At 39.5% G+C, this 21,290-nt stretch overlaps 3 protein-coding genes across 5 annotated transcripts; all 3 read right to left on the reverse strand.

The window, feature by feature from the left end:
• Positions 1–5,834: 5,834 nt before the first annotated feature.
• On the reverse strand, positions 5,835–10,521 carry LOC121795065 (periodic tryptophan protein 2-like). The gene is made up of 8 exons (XM_042193501.1): positions 9,238–10,521; positions 8,729–8,980; positions 8,538–8,630; positions 7,977–8,348; positions 7,453–7,797; positions 7,016–7,243; positions 6,701–6,905; positions 5,835–6,187 (listed from the first exon to the last, which is right to left on the reverse strand). Exons 1-7 carry the CDS (start codon positions 10,435–10,437, stop codon positions 6,735–6,737), a joined length of 2,661 nt encoding a protein of 886 aa, XP_042049435.1. The 5' UTR covers positions 10,438–10,521; the 3' UTR covers positions 5,835–6,187; positions 6,701–6,734.
• Positions 10,522–13,195: 2,674 nt separating this feature from the next.
• LOC121793737 lies at positions 13,196–15,475 on the reverse strand. The gene is made up of 5 exons (XM_042191773.1): positions 15,265–15,475; positions 14,622–14,784; positions 13,811–13,894; positions 13,530–13,724; positions 13,196–13,457 (listed from the first exon to the last, which is right to left on the reverse strand). The coding sequence occupies exons 1-5, from the start codon at positions 15,313–15,315 to the stop codon at positions 13,369–13,371; spliced, it is 582 nt and encodes a 193-aa protein (XP_042047707.1). The 5' UTR covers positions 15,316–15,475; the 3' UTR covers positions 13,196–13,368.
• A 400-nt stretch (positions 15,476–15,875) lies between these two features.
• On the reverse strand, positions 15,876–19,555 carry LOC121795067 (acyl-protein thioesterase 1 homolog 1-like). 3 transcript variants are annotated; one of them, XM_042193503.1, is made up of 10 exons: positions 18,867–19,309; positions 18,708–18,771; positions 18,395–18,509; positions 17,552–17,588; positions 17,331–17,400; positions 17,129–17,233; positions 16,710–16,860; positions 16,524–16,606; positions 16,354–16,447; positions 15,876–16,265 (listed from the first exon to the last, which is right to left on the reverse strand). In XM_042193503.1, exons 2-10 carry the CDS (start codon positions 18,736–18,738, stop codon positions 16,193–16,195), a joined length of 759 nt encoding a protein of 252 aa, XP_042049437.1. In that variant the 5' UTR covers positions 18,739–18,771; positions 18,867–19,309; the 3' UTR covers positions 15,876–16,192. The 3 variants fall into 3 exon arrangements, with proteins under 3 accessions (XP_042049437.1, XP_042049438.1, XP_042049436.1); XM_042193504.1 differs by lacking the exons at positions 18,708–18,771; positions 18,867–19,309 and adding an exon at positions 19,348–19,555; XM_042193502.1 differs by lacking the exon at positions 18,708–18,771 and having other exon boundaries at positions 18,867–19,310.
• Positions 19,556–21,290: the final 1,735 nt, after the last annotated feature.

Genomic DNA, 21,290 nt, shown 5'->3' on the forward strand with positions numbered 1-21,290 from the left:
TTGGTTGATGAAATTAAGCAGTTGGGATATGATCAGTGGAGCAAGGTTACATTTAAGGTGCCAATGACTATGAAAATGGTAGACATGAAGGATGACAAAGATGTTATGCATATGTTGTCTTATCTTGAAATGAGAATATGTGTGTTACATGTGTACATTGTTGGTGGAGTTGTTGGTGGAGCACATGAAGTTGAATATAGTGATAGTGTTGTGGCAGGCAAGCAGGTTGATGGTGGTGAGGATGTGTCTGAGGGAAAATATGATGAGAGGGAGGCAGATGATGATGGGTGAGGATGAGAGGGATGGTGAGGATGAGGGGGACTATGAAGAAGAGGATGAGTATGAAGATGAGAGCTACCTTCCATCTATTGAAAGGGAAGGTGAAACAGATGATGACTCCAGCTTGGATGGATTCATATCAGATGATGATGAATTCATCAAGGCTAAAGACAAGTTTTAAGAAAGAAAAGTTGAGGGTTATAACTGATGATCTATTCAATGGTATTATTTCTAATACTGGGGTGACTAATACTACAGATGGATGTGGGGAATCAGACTTTGTAGATTCTGATGGTGATTTTGTTTCTGATTCAACTGATGAGGAGGATGTCCTAGCAAGGATTAGAGAAAGACATAAGAGGCATGTGTATAATCCTAAATGTGATCATAAGACATTGAAGTTACAGTTGGAATGAGATTTGTGGATGGATTCCAAGCTAGGGATGCTTTGACAAACAATGCCATTGAAAATGGTTAGGAAATACGCTTCAAAAGGGTCTGTAAGAACAAAGTGGAAGCTTCTTGCAAGAAACCATGTAAGTGGAATTGTTATGAGAGTTACAGTAACACCACTGGAGAATTTATGTTAAGAAGAGTGGAGTTTGAACATACCTGCCCTAGGAATATGAGAAGCAAAATAGTATCTGCAAACTGGATTGCTAAGAGGTATTTGAATGTGTTTAGGCTTAAGCTTGACACAACTGTTAAGGAACTGAGAGCAGACTTAGTGCAGAGGTTTGCACATGATGCATCCAGGTGGAAGTTGTACAATGCCAAGAGAAAGATAATTGAGTTGCTGACAGGCTTAGTGGAGGAGCATTATAGGAAGCTTTGGAGTTATGTCCTTGAGTTGATGAGGGTAGACAAAGAAGGTAGGTTTGAGGTTGATGTGGGTATTGGGTCTGTGTTCAAGGGTATTTACATTGGCTTTGGTGGTTTGAGGAAAGGATTTATGATGGGCTGCAGGAGAGTTATAGGACTGGATGGAGCATTTCTGAAGACATATTTAGGAGGTGCAATTCTGACAACAGTTGGAAGTGATGGGAACAATCAAATTTTTCCAATTGCATGGCCAGTTGTTCAGGTAGAAAATTAGGTTAATTGGAAATGGTTCTTAAGCATTTTGGCTGAAGATTTGAACTTGGGTGAATGTGTTAGAATCACAATCATTAGTGACCAGCAAAAGGTACATATTCAAACAAATTTAATGATTTTTATGAAGCTTAGAACTTTTAATAAAGTTACATTATTCTTGTTTAATTACATGGATTGGAGAATGCTGTTAAGGAATTCACTCCTATGGTCGAGCATAGAAATTGTGCAAGGCATGTGTATTCAAATTTGAAAAAGACTCACAAGGGCCCAACTCTGAAGGGTCTGTTCTGGCAAGTTGTGAGGAGCACATATGTAGAGGAATACCGTGCAACATGCAATGAATTTGAAAAGGAGCTTCCTGAAGCATTTGCTCTATTAATGACCAAAAACATCACCAGGTTTTGTAAGGCTTTCATTACTCCTATTCAGAAAAGTGATTCCATCTTGAATAATGTGTGTGAAAGCTTTAATGCATACATTGTTGATGCAAGGGCTAAGCATGTGATACATATGTTAGAGGACATTAGATCTTCCTTGATGGAGAGATGTTATAGGAAATTGCATGAGGTGCGTGACAATCATGATGTATTGTGTCCTATGATAAGAAAAAAGTGGAGGATTTGATATATAAAAGTCGTTATTGTATCACAACGCCTGCTTTAGGGGGTCAGTTTGAGGTGACTTTTGAAGAACATCGATTTGTTGTCACACCAGCCTTGAGATCTTGTGGGTGCAGGGTTTGGGATATTACAGGAATCCCTTGTATTCATGCTTGTTCAGTTATTACTTTCTTGAATGAAAAGGTTGAATCCTATGTGAGTGAGTACTACACTTTAGAGAAGTACAAAGTGGCTCACAACTTTGGCATTCCACCTTTAAACGGTGAGAATATGTGGCCTGAGGCAGAAGGATACTGATAAGGTTCCTTGTGAGGGAATCCTTCCATGTGCCCAAGAAATACCCAAAGTAGTGTTTGATCTCACTTTTTAGTTAAGATAAACAAAAATAAGTTGAGCTAGCCACAAAAACTAGGCTCAAAATGGATTTTGATGGAGAGAAAAGATGTGAGAAGAAAGTGTAAAGAGAGAGGAATCCTCTTTGGGAACCTATGACCTCCCTCAAAAAGATGAAGGCAATCCTAGGCTACTTTCACCCAAAGCAAATACTCCATTGGCTCCACATTCATGACTACACAACCATAAATGCATACCTATACTTGATCTAGTCTAATAAACATAAACCAAGCAACCCATAATGTAGGAATTTGGATAAAAATCTCACAAGGGAGATGCTCTCAAATGAGTCTTCAAAATAACATTCATCAAAGTCTCCAAATAAATGTCTCACAAATGGTATTTATATCTAGGGTTGGAAACCCAAGAAAAGGGCACAAAATAAGTGAAAAATTGGCCAAAACAGTGCCGACGCCCGACCGGGCGTTTAGAACACGGCAAATCGCCCGACCGGGCGAACTTTCTGCCTCAATTCTTAAAATCAGACAAAAACGCCCGACCGGGCGTTTTCAACATCTCAAAACGCTCGGTCACGCTTTCTCTCTGGAGTCACCCGCTCTTCAGCGCGCGCTTTTCATAAATTGGTCATAACTCTCTCCACTAAACTCCGATCGAGGCGTGGAACATACTCACGCGACCCTCTTTCGAAGACGAAGACATCGGTTGCCTTGGAAGAGAATTTGGACGTCATTTGATTTGTCAGATCACTGCTTGAATCAGACCCCAGCTACATCTTAGCTCCTTGTCATGGTCTTTTCATCGTTCTTGGACCCCAATCTACCCAAGGCTCTGGAGTACGAGTGACTCTTGAGGCTCGGAACTTGTGGTCGTATCATCATATCCTTCTTTGGAAGGATTTGTCCTCAAATCCGAGCGTTCTTCTTTCCTATCATCCTTGGGAGGCCATCCTTGGTCCCCAATCAACCCACGGCTCACGTCTTCGGAGTGACTCTTGATGCCCGGCATACGTGGTCATATCAGATACAAAGTCACCCCACCTCCGGCTAAGAAGATGCATGGCAGACCCAAGAAACTGAGGAAGAGAGAGCCACTGGAGAAGGATCCATCTAGGCCAAATAAACTTCGCAAAACATGTGTCATGACTTGTCAGAGATGCCTTCAGCAGGGGCACAATACTAGATCGTGCAAAAATGATCTAGTTGCAAAGCCATCAAAGGAGAAGGTACAATGCACTTCAATCCATTCAATATTGGATTTAATTTTGTGTTGTTCTTATTAGGGGAAGCCAGGGCACCCTCGAAAGGTGGTACCTGTAAACCAGCAACCACAAACACACTAGCAATGCCGAGCACGCCGGCAACAAGCACCCTCGGGATCTGAAGCACAGTCTGGCTTAGCAACCCAAGAGAGCCGTGTTTAGGCAGTCTATGGATGTTTATGATGGTTTTTTGATGAAGTGTGTTGGCAAACTTTAATGAGCCTTAAGTATTTTGGCAAACTTTGATCAGCCTTAAGTATTTTGACTTGGAAGAATATTTGTCCCATGACTTGTATTTTTGGGAACAATTGTGTTCTACTTTGATATCTACTTTGATGATGCATCTTACTACATTTTGATACATCTATTTTTGGTGTTCTACTTTTGTGTTTTATCTAAGTTTATGCACTCTAGATGTTTTATCTAAGTTTACAGGAAGCATTCTTTCGGAAATTGTTTGATGAGTTAGCTAAATTGTTGACGTCTAATAACAGTATAATGTGTGTGAAGAAAATTTTGTTTTGGTTCATTCTTAGATTGGTAAGGCTAAGATGATATAATCAATTTATGTCATGTGTTGTACTTTCCTTTCAAGATATAAGTTCATTCATTAGGAATTTAGGATGTAAAATTTGAGAAAGCTTATATTGTTATCTAATACTTTCTTCACTAATTGGAAAATAGGATGTCATTGGCAGCTTCAAAGCTTTTGAGATCAAACTTGTTGATAGAGTTTCTGTGTCCACAAAGGTGGAAAATTACCTTGAACCTGAACCTGCGAAACAAGATTTTATGAGCACAGATGCTTTGACATTAAAATTTGAGGATGTTGTTTTCTTAGAACCAGCATCATCTCCTGCTGCAAAGAAATCGAAGAAGGAAAAGAATCCCAAGCGACTCATACACAAACAAGATAAATCTAATTCGAACATAACATTAACATCCCAAACTAAGGTACCAAAATGCTACAAATTCACCATCATACATTACATAAACATTACCAAACACAAAAGAAAAGATCCTACATAAACATTACCAACCTACATAATGCAAATATCACACACAACAGGATCATCACTATCTGCAACTTTAGCACCTTTTTCCCTAATTTTTCAATCCTTAATTGAAGGGATTCACACTCTTCTTTCTTCAATTCACACTCTTCAATCTTTGCATTCAATTTCTCTTCAAGAGAAATAGCCTTCAAGTATTGACATCTCCATTTTTCTTCGCACTGGTCTCTTACTGCCCGGGTTCTTTGAAGTTCAATTTGTAGGCTTAACGGAGAAGAAGGTTCAATCCACCGAAAGAATTTACAGTCATATTTCTACAAAATTAAATCAAATCCATAAAATTCATGGTGTGTCAGCTTACAGCGGTGAAGTGGAGACGTAACAAATACCTTCCAAGAAGGACAACGGTAAAATCGTCTTCCTGGATTAGTATCAGTCCTCGACGTCCCAATCTCAGCACGAACTCCATGATTGCATATAACATATTCCCTATGATTCCAACTGAGGTTCAAGCTTGGTGTTTGTGAAGAAGACGACATCTCAAGCACCTAAGCAGCACCTAAGCTTCCGAACACCCAAACACCCAAATTTTTAGTTAAACTCATCGACAAACATCCAAAAACCCTAATTTGAAACCAAAATACCCAAAATAAGTTTAAAAAAAGCAAACAACACAAAAAATAAGAAAGCAATTATCAACCAAATCGGTCCAATAAACGCTGAATTGAAGAATACACCTACATGGAGTTGAAATCTCGAAGAAAATGCTCCAAATGAGGCTTAAATCGGGCTTAAATGCTCCAATAAATCATGATACGTGTTTTAAATTAGGGCGTGCATAAAACGACGCCGTTGCCCAGTCGTTTTTACAATTTCGTGCCGGAATTTAAGTGGAAATTGGGTATTCGGGTCGGGTTGGGAAATTGCATACGAACCGAAAGTTGGTTGTTTTAAAAACAAATTTAAAAGTTCAGGGGAAAAATCAAAATTCGGGGAAAGTTTGTAGTTTTTAAGGCCAAAAACCCTTCATTTTATGTATTTTATTATTAATTTATTTGTATAATAATTTATTAATTCTCCGTCCCAAAGTGAATGATGGGTAATTCCTTATTGGAAGAATATATGAATTCACACATATAATGACTCATTTTTGCAAATTGTCAAAATTTTCATTGGACTACGATTACAAATACGTAAGGAAAGTGGATGAATCCAAATAAGAAACAGTCACTTGGTAAAAAATGCTAAAAAAAGAAAGCGTTCAAGAAAATACATCAATTCATAAGTTGACAACATCATATTGATTTCATTGGAACAAATATACATTAGTCTCTGTATTAATATCTCTGAGCAATTCATCTCTTTCATCCAGTCAAAAATGCTGCAACTTTCTGCTTCAGCATTCAGAAGCTTGCAGAACAGCAGCTATGCCTCCACCAATTTTCCAAATACTATCAAACTTGGAATTCCTTTTTTTAGTTACCATCGTAGTCAATGACAAGATAATCCTACTCCAGCAATCAAAACAATCTCAGATAAAGCACGCCGATATATTAAGACAGAAATCCCTGTGAAAAGAGGAAGAAATCAGTAATCAAGTATTATCAAGATTCAAGGAGTCTCCATTGCAAATATCAATATTCAGAAAACATTGATTCTAAAGAGGAAGACATGTTCTCTACTTTTAGTTTCACTGGGGTTGAAACTTGAAACATGGAATCCTCACCAAAACTCATCTGGATGCAAAGAATGCTTAGACAGATGCAACTTGAAGTTAAGAACTGCATCATACAGAACTCACAAAGAACTTGTTTCAATATTCGGTAATAGAAAATTAGGCATGATGACCTAAGAAACTGTATTCCTTTAAACTGAGAATTTCTAAGCCAAAGAGGATTGATTGGACATAACAGAACCTGTCTAGAATAGATAAAGCCTTAATTTCATAGGATGTTAAAGCTAATAACACTTAATGATCAAGGTTTTGCATTGACTATGTCTTTTAGCATTATTGGCACATTGTTTAATATAACAAATATACACTGAATGATAACACTCGTAAACAACTTTCAATTTCTTACCTGAAGTGTGCATGTGAGATCACTACATATGGGACTATCTGCTGTTGCTTGTAGAACACAAATATCGGAGCATGTACTCATTAGATGAGCATGTATCTGCCAAATCTTGATGTAATGTGGTAACTGCCTTTTGCAAGGATTTCAGGGCAGGAAGCAGGTTTCTATTATTCTGCTGAATAGAACTTCCATGCGCTTTGCAGAGTTCCTGTCAGATAGAAGACAATCCAAAATCCAAAGGAAAACAGATCAGAAATGATGGATGGAGATGCAATTATATAGGGAATGTCAGCAAGAATTGTTTTAGCTTTGTATAACCTGGCACCATCGGAGGATGAACTCTAAATGCGGAGACTGCTCTAGAAGATCCCCAAGCGCCTGCACTAATCTCAGCAAATATCTGAAGGGGACTGATGAAGCAACAGCTGGTATATCTACAGGACTAACAGCAACTATACACTTCTTTATTAAGGTATCTTCATTCAGACGTAGACTGAGTATCAGAGCTCTTTTTGGTTCATCCTCTTTTAGAGCTGCATCAACTGCCTGTTCGATAGGTAAAGTAACAATAGATCAGACAAACTAAGAGTTACACTTGCACATCAATAAAGACAGAACTTGCTGAATGGCTATCGAGAAAGAGGCTATACAGAATATCATGGAATTTTTTATTTTCAATTCATGCAAAATAGATGTGACTGGACAATGGCCAAATATCTGAAGGAGCTTTTCCACTAAATATTAGTAATGCTCACCTCTGGTGTAACGTCAATGTCCAGATCAGTGGGATCAAATATAAAGGACTCGTCCATAGAATATATCAGTACCCCTTCAGTAGTTGCAGCAGCCCAGCTTCTTCCAGTTGGAGCAATTCTCAAGCACTTCGAACGAATAATAGGCCTACCGTGGTTGGGCATTGATCCGGGAAGATCATATGCCAATTTTTTTTGTGATTGCTTATCCACTCCTTCCTCTGTGTCACTGTCATCATCGTCTATCAAATCTAATGGTCCAGCTTCAGTCATATTCTTTGAGTTTAAGAAATCAAGGACCCCATCCAATGATAGATTATAAGTTATCTGGAATCTTCGCAACAGTACCTGATATTGCAAAAAAATCAGTACACCATGAAGATAAATATGGTACATAGAATGGGAAAATCATTAAGCAGCAGACTATAGCTTTTTCCTACAATATAACAAACACCTCAATGAAGAATTACTGACAAATAAGTAGTAGAATAAGACTAACAAAGAGAACAATTTAGGTAGGAACAAACCTGATCAGCAACATCGTACATACAAATGTATTTGCTACTTCCCCCAGCTAATATGTAGCTACCATCAGCAGAGTAATTCAAAGTTGTGAAGCACTTTCCAGCAGAGGAGTTCGCAGCTGGCCTACGATCAGTCATGAGTCGCCCACCAGCAATGTCTCTGCGGCCTTCAATTGTGAACATTTCTAAGCCTTCTAGTGTATCCCAAAAATGAATTTGCCCATCTAGTGTGCTACAAGCCAGCTGTTTGCCATCCGGTCGATAAGTAAGTGTAAGAACATCATGTGTATGTTCAAATTTTTCAACGCCACCTTTTCCTGAAAATACATCCCACAGGCGCACGGTTTTGTCCCAAGAAGAGGAAGCCAGGATGGACTTCAGAGAAAGAAAGAAGGGAAAATCGTTAGATTAAGTAGCCTAGCAAGAATAACAAGGTTGCAGGAATGTGATACAAGAAGATGACATTGTTTATATACAATCAGAGCGTTGCCGAACAATGATCACAAAAAATATATATGACAACATTGAGATCTTAGAGATTTATATAACCCTGAAAAAACTTACAGTGTTGGGAGAAAACATTAATCCATGAACAGGACCTTCGTGACCGCTGAGAACATCCAGTAACCGGCCCGTCTTCATTGACCAAACAAATACCTAGGGGCATTCATGCAAATATTATCTCATCAGTAAACCATAGAGAAATATCACAGAAAGTTTAAACTTTCAAATCCATATATAGAAAATATCCAGACCTCAAATGAATCGAGAGTTCCAGCACAAATCACTTCACCACTCTGATCTGCTGCCAGGGAAACAAATTGCTTAGGCGTAGGGGTAACGAAGGTTTTAAAGTTTCGATAGCGGAACAAATCCCAAGCACGAACAGTCCCATCCAGAGAGGCACTAAGAAGACAATGGTTATTAGGCATGAAATGCAGTGCAGTGACAGCATTTGTATGCTCAGAGAATGTCACAAAGCAGAAGCCTGAAGAGGCCGTCCAAACCTTCAAAAGCAGTAATTTTCCAATATTTAGCAAATGACCACATAAAGAAATTTGAACCTTGAAGGGCATAAAATTGCACAACTATCACTATTTCGTTTCATATTTGGTCATCCGCCTAGACCAAAAAAATAAAAGTTACTAAATCATTACTACATTGAATGGATGTCTTATCATTGATCACTGGTACGACTTACAACAATGACATAAAACAAACCAATACCACATGGAACACTAAATAATAATGGCAATGTGCTTACCTTGATCTTGTTATCATCTGCTCCTGTAGCCAACAGCTGTGAGTCAGGCGAATAAGCAATGCAGTTCACATCAAAATAATGACCCTGCTGCTTCAGTATATAACTCTCCGATTTCCACTCCCACACAAGCAACTGCCCTAGCTTTGCACAACCAAATGTCAACCAATTCCCCAGATCATTAAACACAGCTGTAGTGATTTTCTCCCGTGAAATTGAAAGCAAGTGAAGGCAAACAAAATCAGGCATCTGATACAACGCAAATACCCCATTAGAGAATCCCACCACCACCAAATCAAGCCCTCTGTGATAATCACATGCTGTTAACTTTGCCTGTGCTTGCATAAAAAAGTCCTTTTTCAACAAGCTCCATTTCTTTTTGTGTAATAAGTGCTCATCATCTTCATCACCCTCTCCATTAGCACCAAGATCCTTCCTTTCTTCCGCATCCTGCCTCTGCTCCGGCGTCCCCGTAGAATCAGGCTCTGAAGAATCTTCCTCCATTTTAGTAGGTTCGGGATCATTGCTACTATATCCCCATGTAAAAATCGCACCATCACGCGATAAAGTATAAACCTTCATAACATCATTCGTCTTCTTATCAACTCCAAAGAAAGTTCCCACAATGGTGTCTCTATGCCCCAAAAATAAGAACGGCTTGCTATAGCTATTTTTCTTCTTCTTACCTTTGCTCAAATAAAAAAGTCTCCCAGTCAAATCCTTAGACCCGACAACTAAGTAATCCGAGTTAGGGCTCCAATCCAGCGACGTAATCCGATCATTACAATCAGAAAATGTCCTAATCAACTCAAACGGGAAGAATTCCTTCCTGAATCCCGGGGAGCGCCATATCTGTAGAAGCTTACCCGCGGCGACGGCGATTAAGCGACCGTCGGGGCTGAATTTGACGTCGGAGACGGGATGCTTGAAGGAGAGACGGTGCAGGACGGCGCGGCGGGGGAGGTTTATGAAGAGACAGCGGTTGTTCTCGTCGACGGTGAGGAGGAAGACGCCGTCGGGTGAGGCGGCGATGCGGCGGAGATTGGAGGAGGCCTGGCAGGGGAGGGTTATGGTCTCGGACTTGAGGAGATCGGTGACGGAGACGCGGTTGCCGACCGGAGAGACGAGGAGATTGTTGTTGACGATGACGGCGTTTCCGCCGCGGTAGGGCGCGCCTAACAAGTTTTGGAACCTGTAATTCATGGTGAATTTGGGTTTGCACAAATGGTTTAGGGTTTTGGCGGTGAAGAGTTCACTGCTCTGTTTGCTTAAACCCTAAAACTCAGTAGCGGTGAAGCCGAGTTAAAAAGGTAATTTAAATTTAAATTTAAAATTAAATTAAAACATTTCTAGTGTTGCCTTATTCTTTATATAAATGATGTGTTTTGCTAATGATTAAATTATTTTATTAAATAAAATGACTTAATTTAACTTTATTTTGCATCGAAAAAAGATGTTTTGTATACTGATTGAACAAAGTGCAAAATGGTTTGAGGTTTAATATTCGTTTTAGAATCTTATAAGGCCATCCGCAATGGGCGGACGATGGCACGCCCGATGGCGCGCATCGTCCGCGCCATCGATCGTCCGCGCCCATTGCGGATACGGACGATAGGTCGCGGACGATCGTCGCGGCCGATACTAAGGGCGCGGAGGATGGCGCGCCCGATGCCTATCGTCCGCGCCATCGTCCGCCCCATTGTGGCGTACACGGACGATGGCTGCGGACGATAGGCATCGGGCGCGCCATCGTCCTCCCCATTGTGGCGTACACGGACGATAGGTCGCGGACGATGGCACGCGGTTTGGTTGTTTTATAAATAGAGTTCATTCGTTTTACATTTCATTTCACAATTTCACTTTCGAAACTTACATTTACATAATTACTACGAAATGGCTTCAAGTCCAAATAGTCCTATGTTTAGTGGAGATGCGCGTTGGCCGGGTACAGAACCCGGCCAATATCGTTCGTTCGACACCAACGCCCAATACGATCCCGATTTCAGTACGGACTCGTATGGGTTGTCGGACATGGAGCCGTCTCCAACCCGACCAGTCGCCCCCTCCCGACGTGACGCCGCAGCGGCCGATCCCGACCCCGCCGCGACCGCTTCCGCCCCAGCCAAAAAGAAGCGGAACCGGCAGCGGGCGCAGAAGTTGCCGCCTCCCGGTGATTGCGATGAGTACGCCCCCGGTCGTACAAACTACACCGACGAGGAAACTCTCATTTTGGCCCGGTGTTGGGTAGATATATCGGAAGATCCGATATTCGCGAACAACCAGAGGCAGTTCGCGTACTGGGAGCGCAGCGGCAGCGGCAGCGGCAATCAACCGGTTGACCTCAACCGGTTGTACGTGGACGACAGCGGTTCCGGCACACCGATGTCCTCCCGACGTCCTCCCGGCGTCAAGGCTGCGAAGGCCAAAGGGAAGGCGGCCGCGACCTCATCCTCGACCGCTGCAACCCCACCTCCGCTCCCGGAAATGCTCCCGCCCCAGGCAGCCGAAGTGTATTCGTCGTTGGCGACAGCGTCGATGGCGAGGACGTTGTTGGAGACGCACAAGGCCCTCAAGAAGTGTACCGACCCCGACGAAGCCGAATACCTCCGGGCATTGATAGATGAACTGCGTCGGAAGTTGGGAATTGCACCGACTTAGTTTTTTTTTTTGTAAGTTGAACGGTGTAACTTCTTTTTTTATTAATGTGTCCCCGTTTGTTATTTCGACCTTTTTATTTACTCGTTATTAATTGTTAGTTGAAAACATTTAAATCAATTAAACAAATAAATAAAATGATGATGTGGCGCGCCATAGGGCGCGCCTTAGGGCGCGCCTTAGGGCGCCCCACTGCAGGTGGGGAGGTAGGAGGATAAAACTGCTGACGTGGCGCGCCATAGGGCGCGCCTTAGGGCGCGCCTTAGGGCGCCCCATTGCTAATGCCCTAAAATTAAGAGAGGGAGCATTTTCATTGCGGACTTTGTTAAGTTATTAATTTTAGTACGTAGCGTATGAAAATATTTTTTGAGATCCTTGAATTTAGATTTAATGTTATTTGAGTTATTTTTAAACTGTATCAAACTTTTTTTGGGCAAAAATACTCTCAATGTCATAAAGGACAATTTTGTCTATTTACTCTCTTCTTCATTGTAATATTGAGAGAACATCTTTTTTTACGCGAACTTTACTCAAATATCATTTTTTGTCTTAGCTTTAATTCTTTCTTTGGTTTGATCTCAGTGACTCTTTCTCACTCATTCTCTCTCGCTCTTCAACACAATAATTTCACTTCCTCTCTCCCTAATTCATGAAGCTCTGTTGTCAAGCTTAAATCCTTAACTCTTTGATCACAATTCTCTCTTTGGAAAAATCCTCAATTGTTTAACGAGATTGTTTTTCTTGAATAGTTGGATTTGAGTCACAACAAATTTGGAGGAATCATTAATGAAATTGGAATAAGAGAGAGTAAATAGAATGAATATCATTCATTGGATTGAGCGTATTTTTGCCCAAAATAAGTTGAAAAATTGAAAAAGTAGCCCAAATGATATTAATTTGAAGTTTATAGACCTTAAAAGATAGTATTTTTAAATATTACTACATACCAAAATTGATATCTTGACAAAGTTTGCGAACCAAATAAAATGTTTCCTCTAAAATTAAGTAGAATTTGACAAAAAAATTACTCTCTTTTCATTATAAGTGATCAAATATTCAAACTCTCTTCGGTCCTTTTTCTTCCATTTTCGTTTCCTTATATGAAATTCCATTTAAAAGCATCTATTGTTGATTTAATGTGGAAAGTTATCAGACATGCCACGGTCAATTTTAACTTAATAAACAAATGTCATTTTACTTTTGAAATAAGGTTATATTTTAAAAAATTAGGAGGTATCTCATTTCAATAATTCTCGAGGCGACATGAATATTTCCTCTTATCTCATTTAGAGTATGTTAAAAAAAATAAAAGAGAAATATTTATAAGAATTATATTTAACTAATGGAATACTACAAAAGAGTAAAACAGATGTAGCCGTGCAGGAGTTGCATCATCTACAGTTCTAACCTCCAAAAGCCATACAAAAGTTCTAAAATAATTTTTAAAGAATAACCATACAGCTACTACTCAACAATGCATCACTCTGCCTGTGCAAACTCGAGCATGTTGGCATCCGGATCCCTGGTGAAGATTCTTGGCTGTCCCGGGCGAAGGGTATAGGGTATGCCTGAAAACACAAATGAGTAAAATGTGAGCCTCAATGTATCGTCAAGCAGTACCAGATGACCTCAAAGATTACCAGCTTTATCGAGGATATCCTTTAGCCTGGAAAGATCTCGTATCGCTATGCAGGCATGGCGGTCTGGCTCAGGCCGGCCCGTTAATGGGTCAGGATTTGGAAGCTCCGAAAGATGTATCATCTCAGCGCCAACCCATATCCAAGCACCTCTGAAGGGGAGCTTGTCGTGTGGACGTGCCTCATTTATTGGTAGACCTATTTGTAACACATGAAAATTTTTAACATTTTTTACAAGTGAAGAAGAATGGTCAATCTATCACACTGAAGAAGAAGGAACTCACCGAGAATATCCTGGTAAAAATGCAGTGACCTTTCAAGATTCTCACAAAAGAATCCAACATGGTGGATGCCAACAACTCCAAAACCTTCAAGATCACAATTTTTTTTGTTACATTTATGAAATTTCGACACATCAAATGACATTGATCCTTTCATATTGTTTTCCTCATACAAGTACAAAATAAATGTTTGGTTAAGGTTCGACTATACATGTCTCGTATAGTGTTTCCGTTAACTTACTAATGCTGAGTTTCAAAATAAGAACAGAGTTGTGGAGAAATGGTGGAAAGACAAGTTGATTTAAACTCAGCCTTATCTATCTTCTTTGCTCTTACAACAACCCATAGAAATCGGATAATACCAGAACAAAACAGAAATTATACAGTAAAAAACCAACTGGTATATCATGTGTGCCCTAGACAGCAATACCAATGCAGCTTCTCCAAGTAAATAAAGATATGGCTGGGAATAGGAGCATGTGGAGTGTAAGATGGAACAATCATGTAGTAATACAAAGGCCAAACATAGATAAGCGAAATTCAAGACTGAATTGATTTTAACAATGTTTTGGCATCAAACAACAAGATTTACGCCCATTGTGTCATCCATTAAAAAAATAGGCATCCTAGCAATAGAGTTGCAGGTGGCTGGACATCTTTGCTTTTGTTCAAGGTAGTTTTGGTAAATAGCTACATTCTTTTGGAAGATGATAATTCATACTCTTAGACATACATATAGCCATGGCAAATTTTAATTTCAAAAGTTGCTAGTGAGAAATTGGTTATGCAGAAATAAAGGTGAAGAAATGTTTACCATCCTTGTCGTTAACCTCAGCAGAATCATTATCAAGCACATCTGCCTCCGCGGATGTTTTAGCCTTTATTGCAGAAAATTGCACATTTCTGGCTTTTCCAAAAAACAAATCTGTTTTTGACAGTGGTTTGGTAGCAAGCGCTCTTAGATTTACATCATTGGCCTGAAGATGAAGAAAGGTACAGTCAAAATAAGTTGAAACATAATCAACAAATGCGGAACTAACATAGTGGTAAGCTAAAAGGTTTGACCCCAATCTAGATATCTAGTAAAGATGAATGTCTCTATTTTTTCAAAAACAGCCCAATTAACTCAACAAAAACTCTTCAAGCATAATCAGAGAGGCATATTTCTACACCCAACGAGAAATCAGACTCCAAATTCCCAATTAACTAAACCAGATTTCAATTGTCCAATTGCATGGCTAGGATAATTCAGAGGACAAGTGAGACGATAGCAGCACATGGAACTCTAACCTTCCACTTTTTCAGAACTTGAGAGAGAACAGAATAATTAGCCTGTTTCCTACTGTTTCTATACAATCAAAATTGTAGCACAACAAAATCTGGCAATTAAAAAGTGGAGAAAATAAAAAGAGTTGAAATTGAGAACAAAATCAGTCAAAAGAAGACATGAATCATACCTTGCTGAAGGTCTTAACATGGAGAATTCCACGAAACAAGAGTTGCGCCATTGATTTTTAGAAAGAAGAACGGAGTAGAGGAAAGTGATCGGATCTTTTCAGTGAAAGATAAATTGGAGAATCAGAGTTCAAATAAATCAAAGATATTAGAGAAGGCAATATAACGCATTGTACACTTTGTTTTTACTTGTATAAAAGGAAATGCAAATAGACAGGATTTTTAATTTAATCGTGTGACAAAATCAATCTTTTATATATCAATATTTGCCAAATATTTCATTTATGCTTCTTATTATGATATGTAGAGTAATAATTTTCAAATTTAAGAATGAGTCTCGCAGCTCTTGAGCTCATGAAAGAGAAAAGAGAAGATAAAAATGGAGAGGAATTTAGTGGCAATTTTTTTCAATTTTAATATAAATAACAATAAATTACCTTAATTAAATAATACTTAAATGATATTAATAACTTATTTTTATTGGTCATGAAAACTGTTTAGCGATCCAATTAATGAGATTAAATTGATATTATTAGCAAACAATTATATTAGTTTCTATTTCTGAGAATATTTGCATTAATTACACATTGATGAATGCGTTTTTAAATATGCATTTAGGAAATGTGTCTTTTCCATATTTATAAACACAAGAAAATATCCCCATCTTATTTTCTTCCCATATTACAAAAGAAAAAGCCAACTAACACTAACACCAACACCAAAATAACCCCACCCCAATCGAATTACATAACAAAATCACTGCTGCAGAATACATAGAAAATAATATTACTCCCAAAACTTTTATTTTACTATGAAGTATGAACCAAGTAGCCGAATCTGTAACTCACAACTCGTATAACTCTACGCGCTCGCCTTCCTCTTATTGCTCCCCCGGTCGTCCTTTAGTTAAATCCGTGATCATAATAACCCCTAGAGCCCCAGCCTCGAGTTTAGCCAATTGCATACCTCGTCCATCTCTTTAGGCACGGTGTAGTGCCCGATCCTAAAGAATAACATGCCAAAGCAGGTAGTTTAGTCGAAAGCCTATATATATGAGGTTCCGGATTGAAATGCAATTTCTTAGATGATACCCTTCATAGGTTTTGAACGATAGATTTCGGAAACCAGCAAGGTTCAAGGCATGGTAGGATTTCTCTCCATGTTTGTGAGGAACCACTTCATCGCCTGTTAAGAGTATAAACTCAGCACTGTGTGTATCTATGAATAGTTTGGATGAATTATGGAAAGGTACGAGGCGTACAGAGTCCGTGAGAGAGCAAAATTGGCAGTGATGCAGCGCGTCTTGCAGCATCGTGCGATCCTTCAATCTTGTTTCTCAGACTCCTGCAGTAATTAATGTAAAAGGGTCAGGATTTGATATATGCACCCAATTTCTTAATTATGTTAGATTTTTTATTATTTAGGGACAAAATGAACAAGAAAATACCTTGCACCAGGAAGCCAGCCACTTAGGCCAACAATGGCCCTTAAATTAACAGTATACGGGTAGCCGTTTCCATATTTACCATGCGCAAAGCAAGTCGCTGAATAGAGGGCAGTTGAAGCTCCCATGCTGAAGCCTCCTATACCAAGTTTAACTGAAACAGAACGATTAAAGTAAGCATATTTCAACCATTCGATTCGTACGAAAAGAGCTTTTTGGAAGATTGGATATAATAATGCTATATAGCACACAAAAATGAAGCTATACTACTGACGTTAAGAAATGCAATTAAGGTTGGACAGGAACCTTAACTTTAAGCAAAAAAGGGAACTTTATTCTTCAAGTATGTCTAACTAACCATGTGGAAATGACAATTCATACATAATGATGAAATGAGTTATTTTAGTTGTAAAGAATCTTACTGTCGGTAGGCTCTGTGGACAGTAAATTAGCGATGTGTGCTGCTGAGGAATCTAAACCTTCGAAATCATCCGGACAATCTTCAGAAAGCTCGCCAACATCAAACCCTGCATAAAAAGTCGCAGAATGAATACGGAGTTGGTTTAAAAATAGTTATACATGTTGCGATGAATTAAAAAATGCCGTCATGGACAAAAAACTTACAAGCAGTGCAAGGAAATCCACCAAGTATAGCCACAGGGCGCGTTGGAGCAGTGGGGCATATCCATTTTATCTGCACGACAAAATTCAATGAGACGTTAAAAGACATTAGATTGACAACTTCTTCTTTCCCTAAAGGAGATGCTGCTTAGCTACAGCAACTATAGTACAGATATATTCTTAGATGTAACAGATAAGAATATAACTAAGAAGATAATGCTTACATTTGGAAGGGGAAGACTTTCCAAAAGTTGCGACCAACTGCAGAGAGAAACATCGCAGAAATGAGCAGACATTTATATTTCATCATCTCCATGTGAAAAGAATAATGCTATCTATTTGTTTCAAGAGATAAAGAAAACAAGACATGGAATGTGAAGTTAAAACTTTGCCATTGTTTTCTTTCTTGCAAAAAGAGAAAACAACCCTTTTCTTGTTTAACATATTATGGAATTATAAGGCGATTAGTGGTCCCATAGACCATACGCACACACTCATTCGAGAGATTTGAGAATGAGATAAGGCAAAAAAGGAAAATGCAAAAGCATAATTACCACAATTAGTGAAATTCTATTCTGGGAGTTGATATCTTTGCTCGGCAACTTAATTAAGATAAAAAAGGAGACGATAAAAAGTTCAAAAAACTTCAAGTTTTTGGGAGCCACCACCTTCCTTCACCCTCCACCATTACTGTAGGAATATTCTCAAGAAAAGTGTCACTCGTAGGGATGAGTAAATATTTGTCCATCCATTGACATTCTTGATGAACTTTTTCTCACCCTTTAGTGATATAAAGCCCACTCATACACAACCTTTCGCGTAAAGGGAGTACTATTTACCAAGAATATATTAACCAGATTTTGTTGCTGTAGATCATGCTAGACTGAGTAAAGTTGCACAAGATTATATAAAAATTCAAGAGTTAGTTCACATCCCATTTCTATCCAAAGAATGATGAACATGTTCATTCAAACATAACTCAATTAAGTTTTTGAAATGTGACATCTCAATCCTTATAAAGTGTGAGCATCGAATTTATTTCACTGATGAGGAAAAAGAGATCAAACCTTGAGCCATTGTCACCAAGTCCATGCAGCCAGACTATAGTAGCCTGGTGCTTCCCTTTAGGCTTAACAACATAAGTCCTCCCAAACTCAACATTCCTTCTAGCTGTTCTACTCCCTGATAATCACAACAAACACTTCAAATTCGAGTCGAAATGAAACAAAATCAGCATACACAAACAGAGAACCACACATATATTTCTCAGAAAATGAGTAGCAGATTTCAAAAGTAAACAGATAGGCAGGCATTTAGCCAAACACAATGCAGACAATACAAAAAGGCTAAAAAGAAGAAGCTCCTCATGAAGAAACTAACCAGAGCCCATTGATGAATTCGAGTAGCTCATTTTAAGCAACAGAAGATGAAAGCTGAATTATCCCTTAAACAAATTCAAGCAAGCTTAATATGCAATGAAGAGAGAGTCCCCTATTTATACTAGGTAGGATATGGAATAACCAGCTGCACAATGCTTACACAGAGAGAGAGAGAGAGCTAGAGAGGGCATCCATGAAAAGGACAAAAAGCAGGCAATCTTTTCATCAGCAAAGAGAGAGAGCATCAAAATTAGGGCAATGAGAAATGGAAAAAACAGAAAAAGGAAATGAACATGTATAGTGATTGATTCGATAATTTAGGTGAACCGTTGAGGGGTGTAGATGAACTACAGCATAGCATATAGGGAGAGAATCTATGCTTGTGACTATAAATAAAGCAAGGAACTACAACTTCTTCAGGAATATTTTCTGAAAACAACTGGGGGGAGGAATAATTCAAAATTGGGCAAAAAAAGACAAAGTGGGGAGAGAAATATCTCTCTTTCAATCATTTGTTTATGCATTTTTCTGGTGATTGATGGATGCCCATTATCTTGAATGTGAAGTTCAACTGTCTAATTTATCATGATTGTGTTGCGCCACAGCATAATTCAATCCTCTGACACTGCTACTACACTCACCTCGCCCTAATTCAACTGCGATTAACATAGGAATATTAGCATTTTGTGCTTCAAATGGAAAAACCTATCGCAATTTTCCATCTCTCGTTGTTTGCCACTACCATTTTCGCACCTCCATCTCCGTACTGCTTTTATTAGAGGTGGATTCTTCCACCTACTACTCACGCACTTTCTCCCCTAATTTACTAGCAACGGATTCCAAAACTAGGGTTCATCTTTAATTTTGAAAAATTGTTATCTTTGATCGATAATTTGTGGCCATAAGTAGCTGTTTTAGAATTATATGTGAAAATTTCACTTAGAGCATCCACGGCGGGACGGATGTCATCAGGACCTCCCACTGCACTGTCAAGTCATAAGGACATCCCACTGCAAAATGACGGGCATCCTCAAGTACATCCAGACGGACATCCACAATAATAAAAATTCATAAATTCACCAAATTAAACAATTTACGGAATTAAAATTTCGACAAGAATACGGAGAAAATGCAACCACTTTATTTTTAAAAAAAATACATAATTATTTTTAAAAAAATACATAGTTAAAAAAAACAACCTCAAGCTTCGACAAATGCGGCCCCCGTCTCACTCCTCGTCGTCCCCGTCGCCAGTCCCAGCGCCACTCCCGGGCAAGGGTGTTATCCCCAAATCGTGCCTCATAGTTTCGATTAGGGCTGGCAATTTTCAACACGACACGATAATCTGACACGAATCCGCACGAAATTATTGGGTTGGGGTCAAGTTTTATTAGATCCGTGTCCTTATCGGGTTGACATCGGGTTGACCCATTAAGAACCCGATAATTTCGGGTTGGGTTCGGGTCGGATACGAGTAACCCATTAAGAAATAATATTATTATTTTTATTATTATTTAAAAAATATATATTATTTTAATTTTTTAATTTCTTATAAATTAGGTTTAAATAGTATAAAATAAATTTTAATTGTGTTAATTAGGTTAAAAATTAAGGTTTAATCGTGTAATATTAGGTTTTAATCGTGTAATATCATGTTCGGGTTGTTATCGTGTCGTGTCAACCCATATTATATCGTGTCGATAACGGGTTCGTGTCGGGTGCAGGTCGTGTTCGGATTTGAAGGTAGCAGGTCGGGTTCGTGTTCGGATTTACAGTTTCCTTAACAGGTCGGGTTCAGGTTAGGCCTTATTGGGTTGGGTCATTATCAGGTTGACCTGATAACGACCTAATTCACACGATTTGCCAGCCCTAGTTTCGATGACATCCTTCAACATCATCTTGTATAAGGGATTAGTCGTTGCATGTCACTTGTGACTTGTCCATGGTGTTGAGCATGCTCTGCGTTAGCTGCATGCGAGCGAGATGGTTGAGCTCGGGAGTGACCAGGGAAGGAGCCGCTGGCGCTTCCCCTAGCTGTCTGCATCGCGGTCTTTTGCCTGGCTGGGTGATGGCGGCGGGAAGACGGTTGAGGGGTCGGGAACTCTGCCTCGGTATCGGGGAGTTCGTGGGAACCGACAATGCTGCTGTACTCGCCGGAGGCGTTGAACTTCGTCCGCTTCGGCCAGCCAGCTTCAACACCCGCACTAAACTTGGCGGAAGTCTGCATCACAAGATAGACCTCCCAATATTTGAATTCCCTGAAACCCAATTCACTGTCGGGGTACTGCTGGTGAGACAGAAGCTTCACATCATCGGCGGACATGCTGCTGGTTGCCATGCGGAGGTTGTTTTGGTAGATGCCGGCAAATCGGCTGAGCTGCCTCCTCAGCCGCTCCCACTGTTTCCGGCATTGCTCTCCATCGTGAGGCTTCCCACCTGGCGGTTTGAATTCGATGTAGCTTTGGCTAATGCGCCACCACATTTTGTCGATATGCTGGTTAGCCCCGATGTAGGGATCCTCGACTACACTGATCCAGGCCTTCTCCAGCGCGACGCACTCCCCTATGCTCCAGATGATCCTCTT

Source organism: Salvia splendens, chromosome 3, assembly GCF_004379255.2.
Source record: "Salvia splendens isolate huo1 chromosome 3, SspV2, whole genome shotgun sequence".
Classification (NCBI taxonomy): Eukaryota; Viridiplantae; Streptophyta; class Magnoliopsida; order Lamiales; family Lamiaceae; genus Salvia; species Salvia splendens.

Coding starts and splice junctions, on each gene's coding strand:
- LOC121795065 (XM_042193501.1), bottom strand. CDS start 10,437: ATGAATTACAGGTTCCAAAACTTGTTAGGCGCGCCCTACCGCGGCGGA. Junction 8,631..8,728: donor GAACTCTCGATTCATTTGAG/GTCTGGATATTT, acceptor GAATGCCCCTAG/GTATTTGTTTGGTCAATGAA. Junction 8,349..8,537: donor TAATGTTTTCTCCCAACACT/GTAAGTTTTTTC, acceptor CTTTCTCTGAAG/TCCATCCTGGCTTCCTCTTC.
- LOC121793737 (XM_042191773.1), bottom strand. CDS start 15,315: ATGGCGCAACTCTTGTTTCGTGGAATTCTCCATGTTAAGACCTTCAGC. Junction 14,785..15,264: donor ATGTTAAGACCTTCAGCAAG/GTATGATTCATG, acceptor CTTCATCTTCAG/GCCAATGATGTAAATCTAAG. Junction 13,458..13,529: donor GGATATCCTCGATAAAGCTG/GTAATCTTTGAG, acceptor TTGTGTTTTCAG/GCATACCCTATACCCTTCGC.
- LOC121795067 (XM_042193502.1), bottom strand. CDS start 18,951: ATGCTCTCTCTCTTTGCTGATGAAAAGATTGCCTGCTTTTTGTCCTTT. Junction 17,401..17,551: donor AAAGTCTTCCCCTTCCAAAT/GTAAGCATTATC, acceptor TTTGTCGTGCAG/ATAAAATGGATATGCCCCAC. Junction 16,861..17,128: donor GTCCACAGAGCCTACCGACA/GTAAGATTCTTT, acceptor GTTCTGTTTCAG/TTAAACTTGGTATAGGAGGC.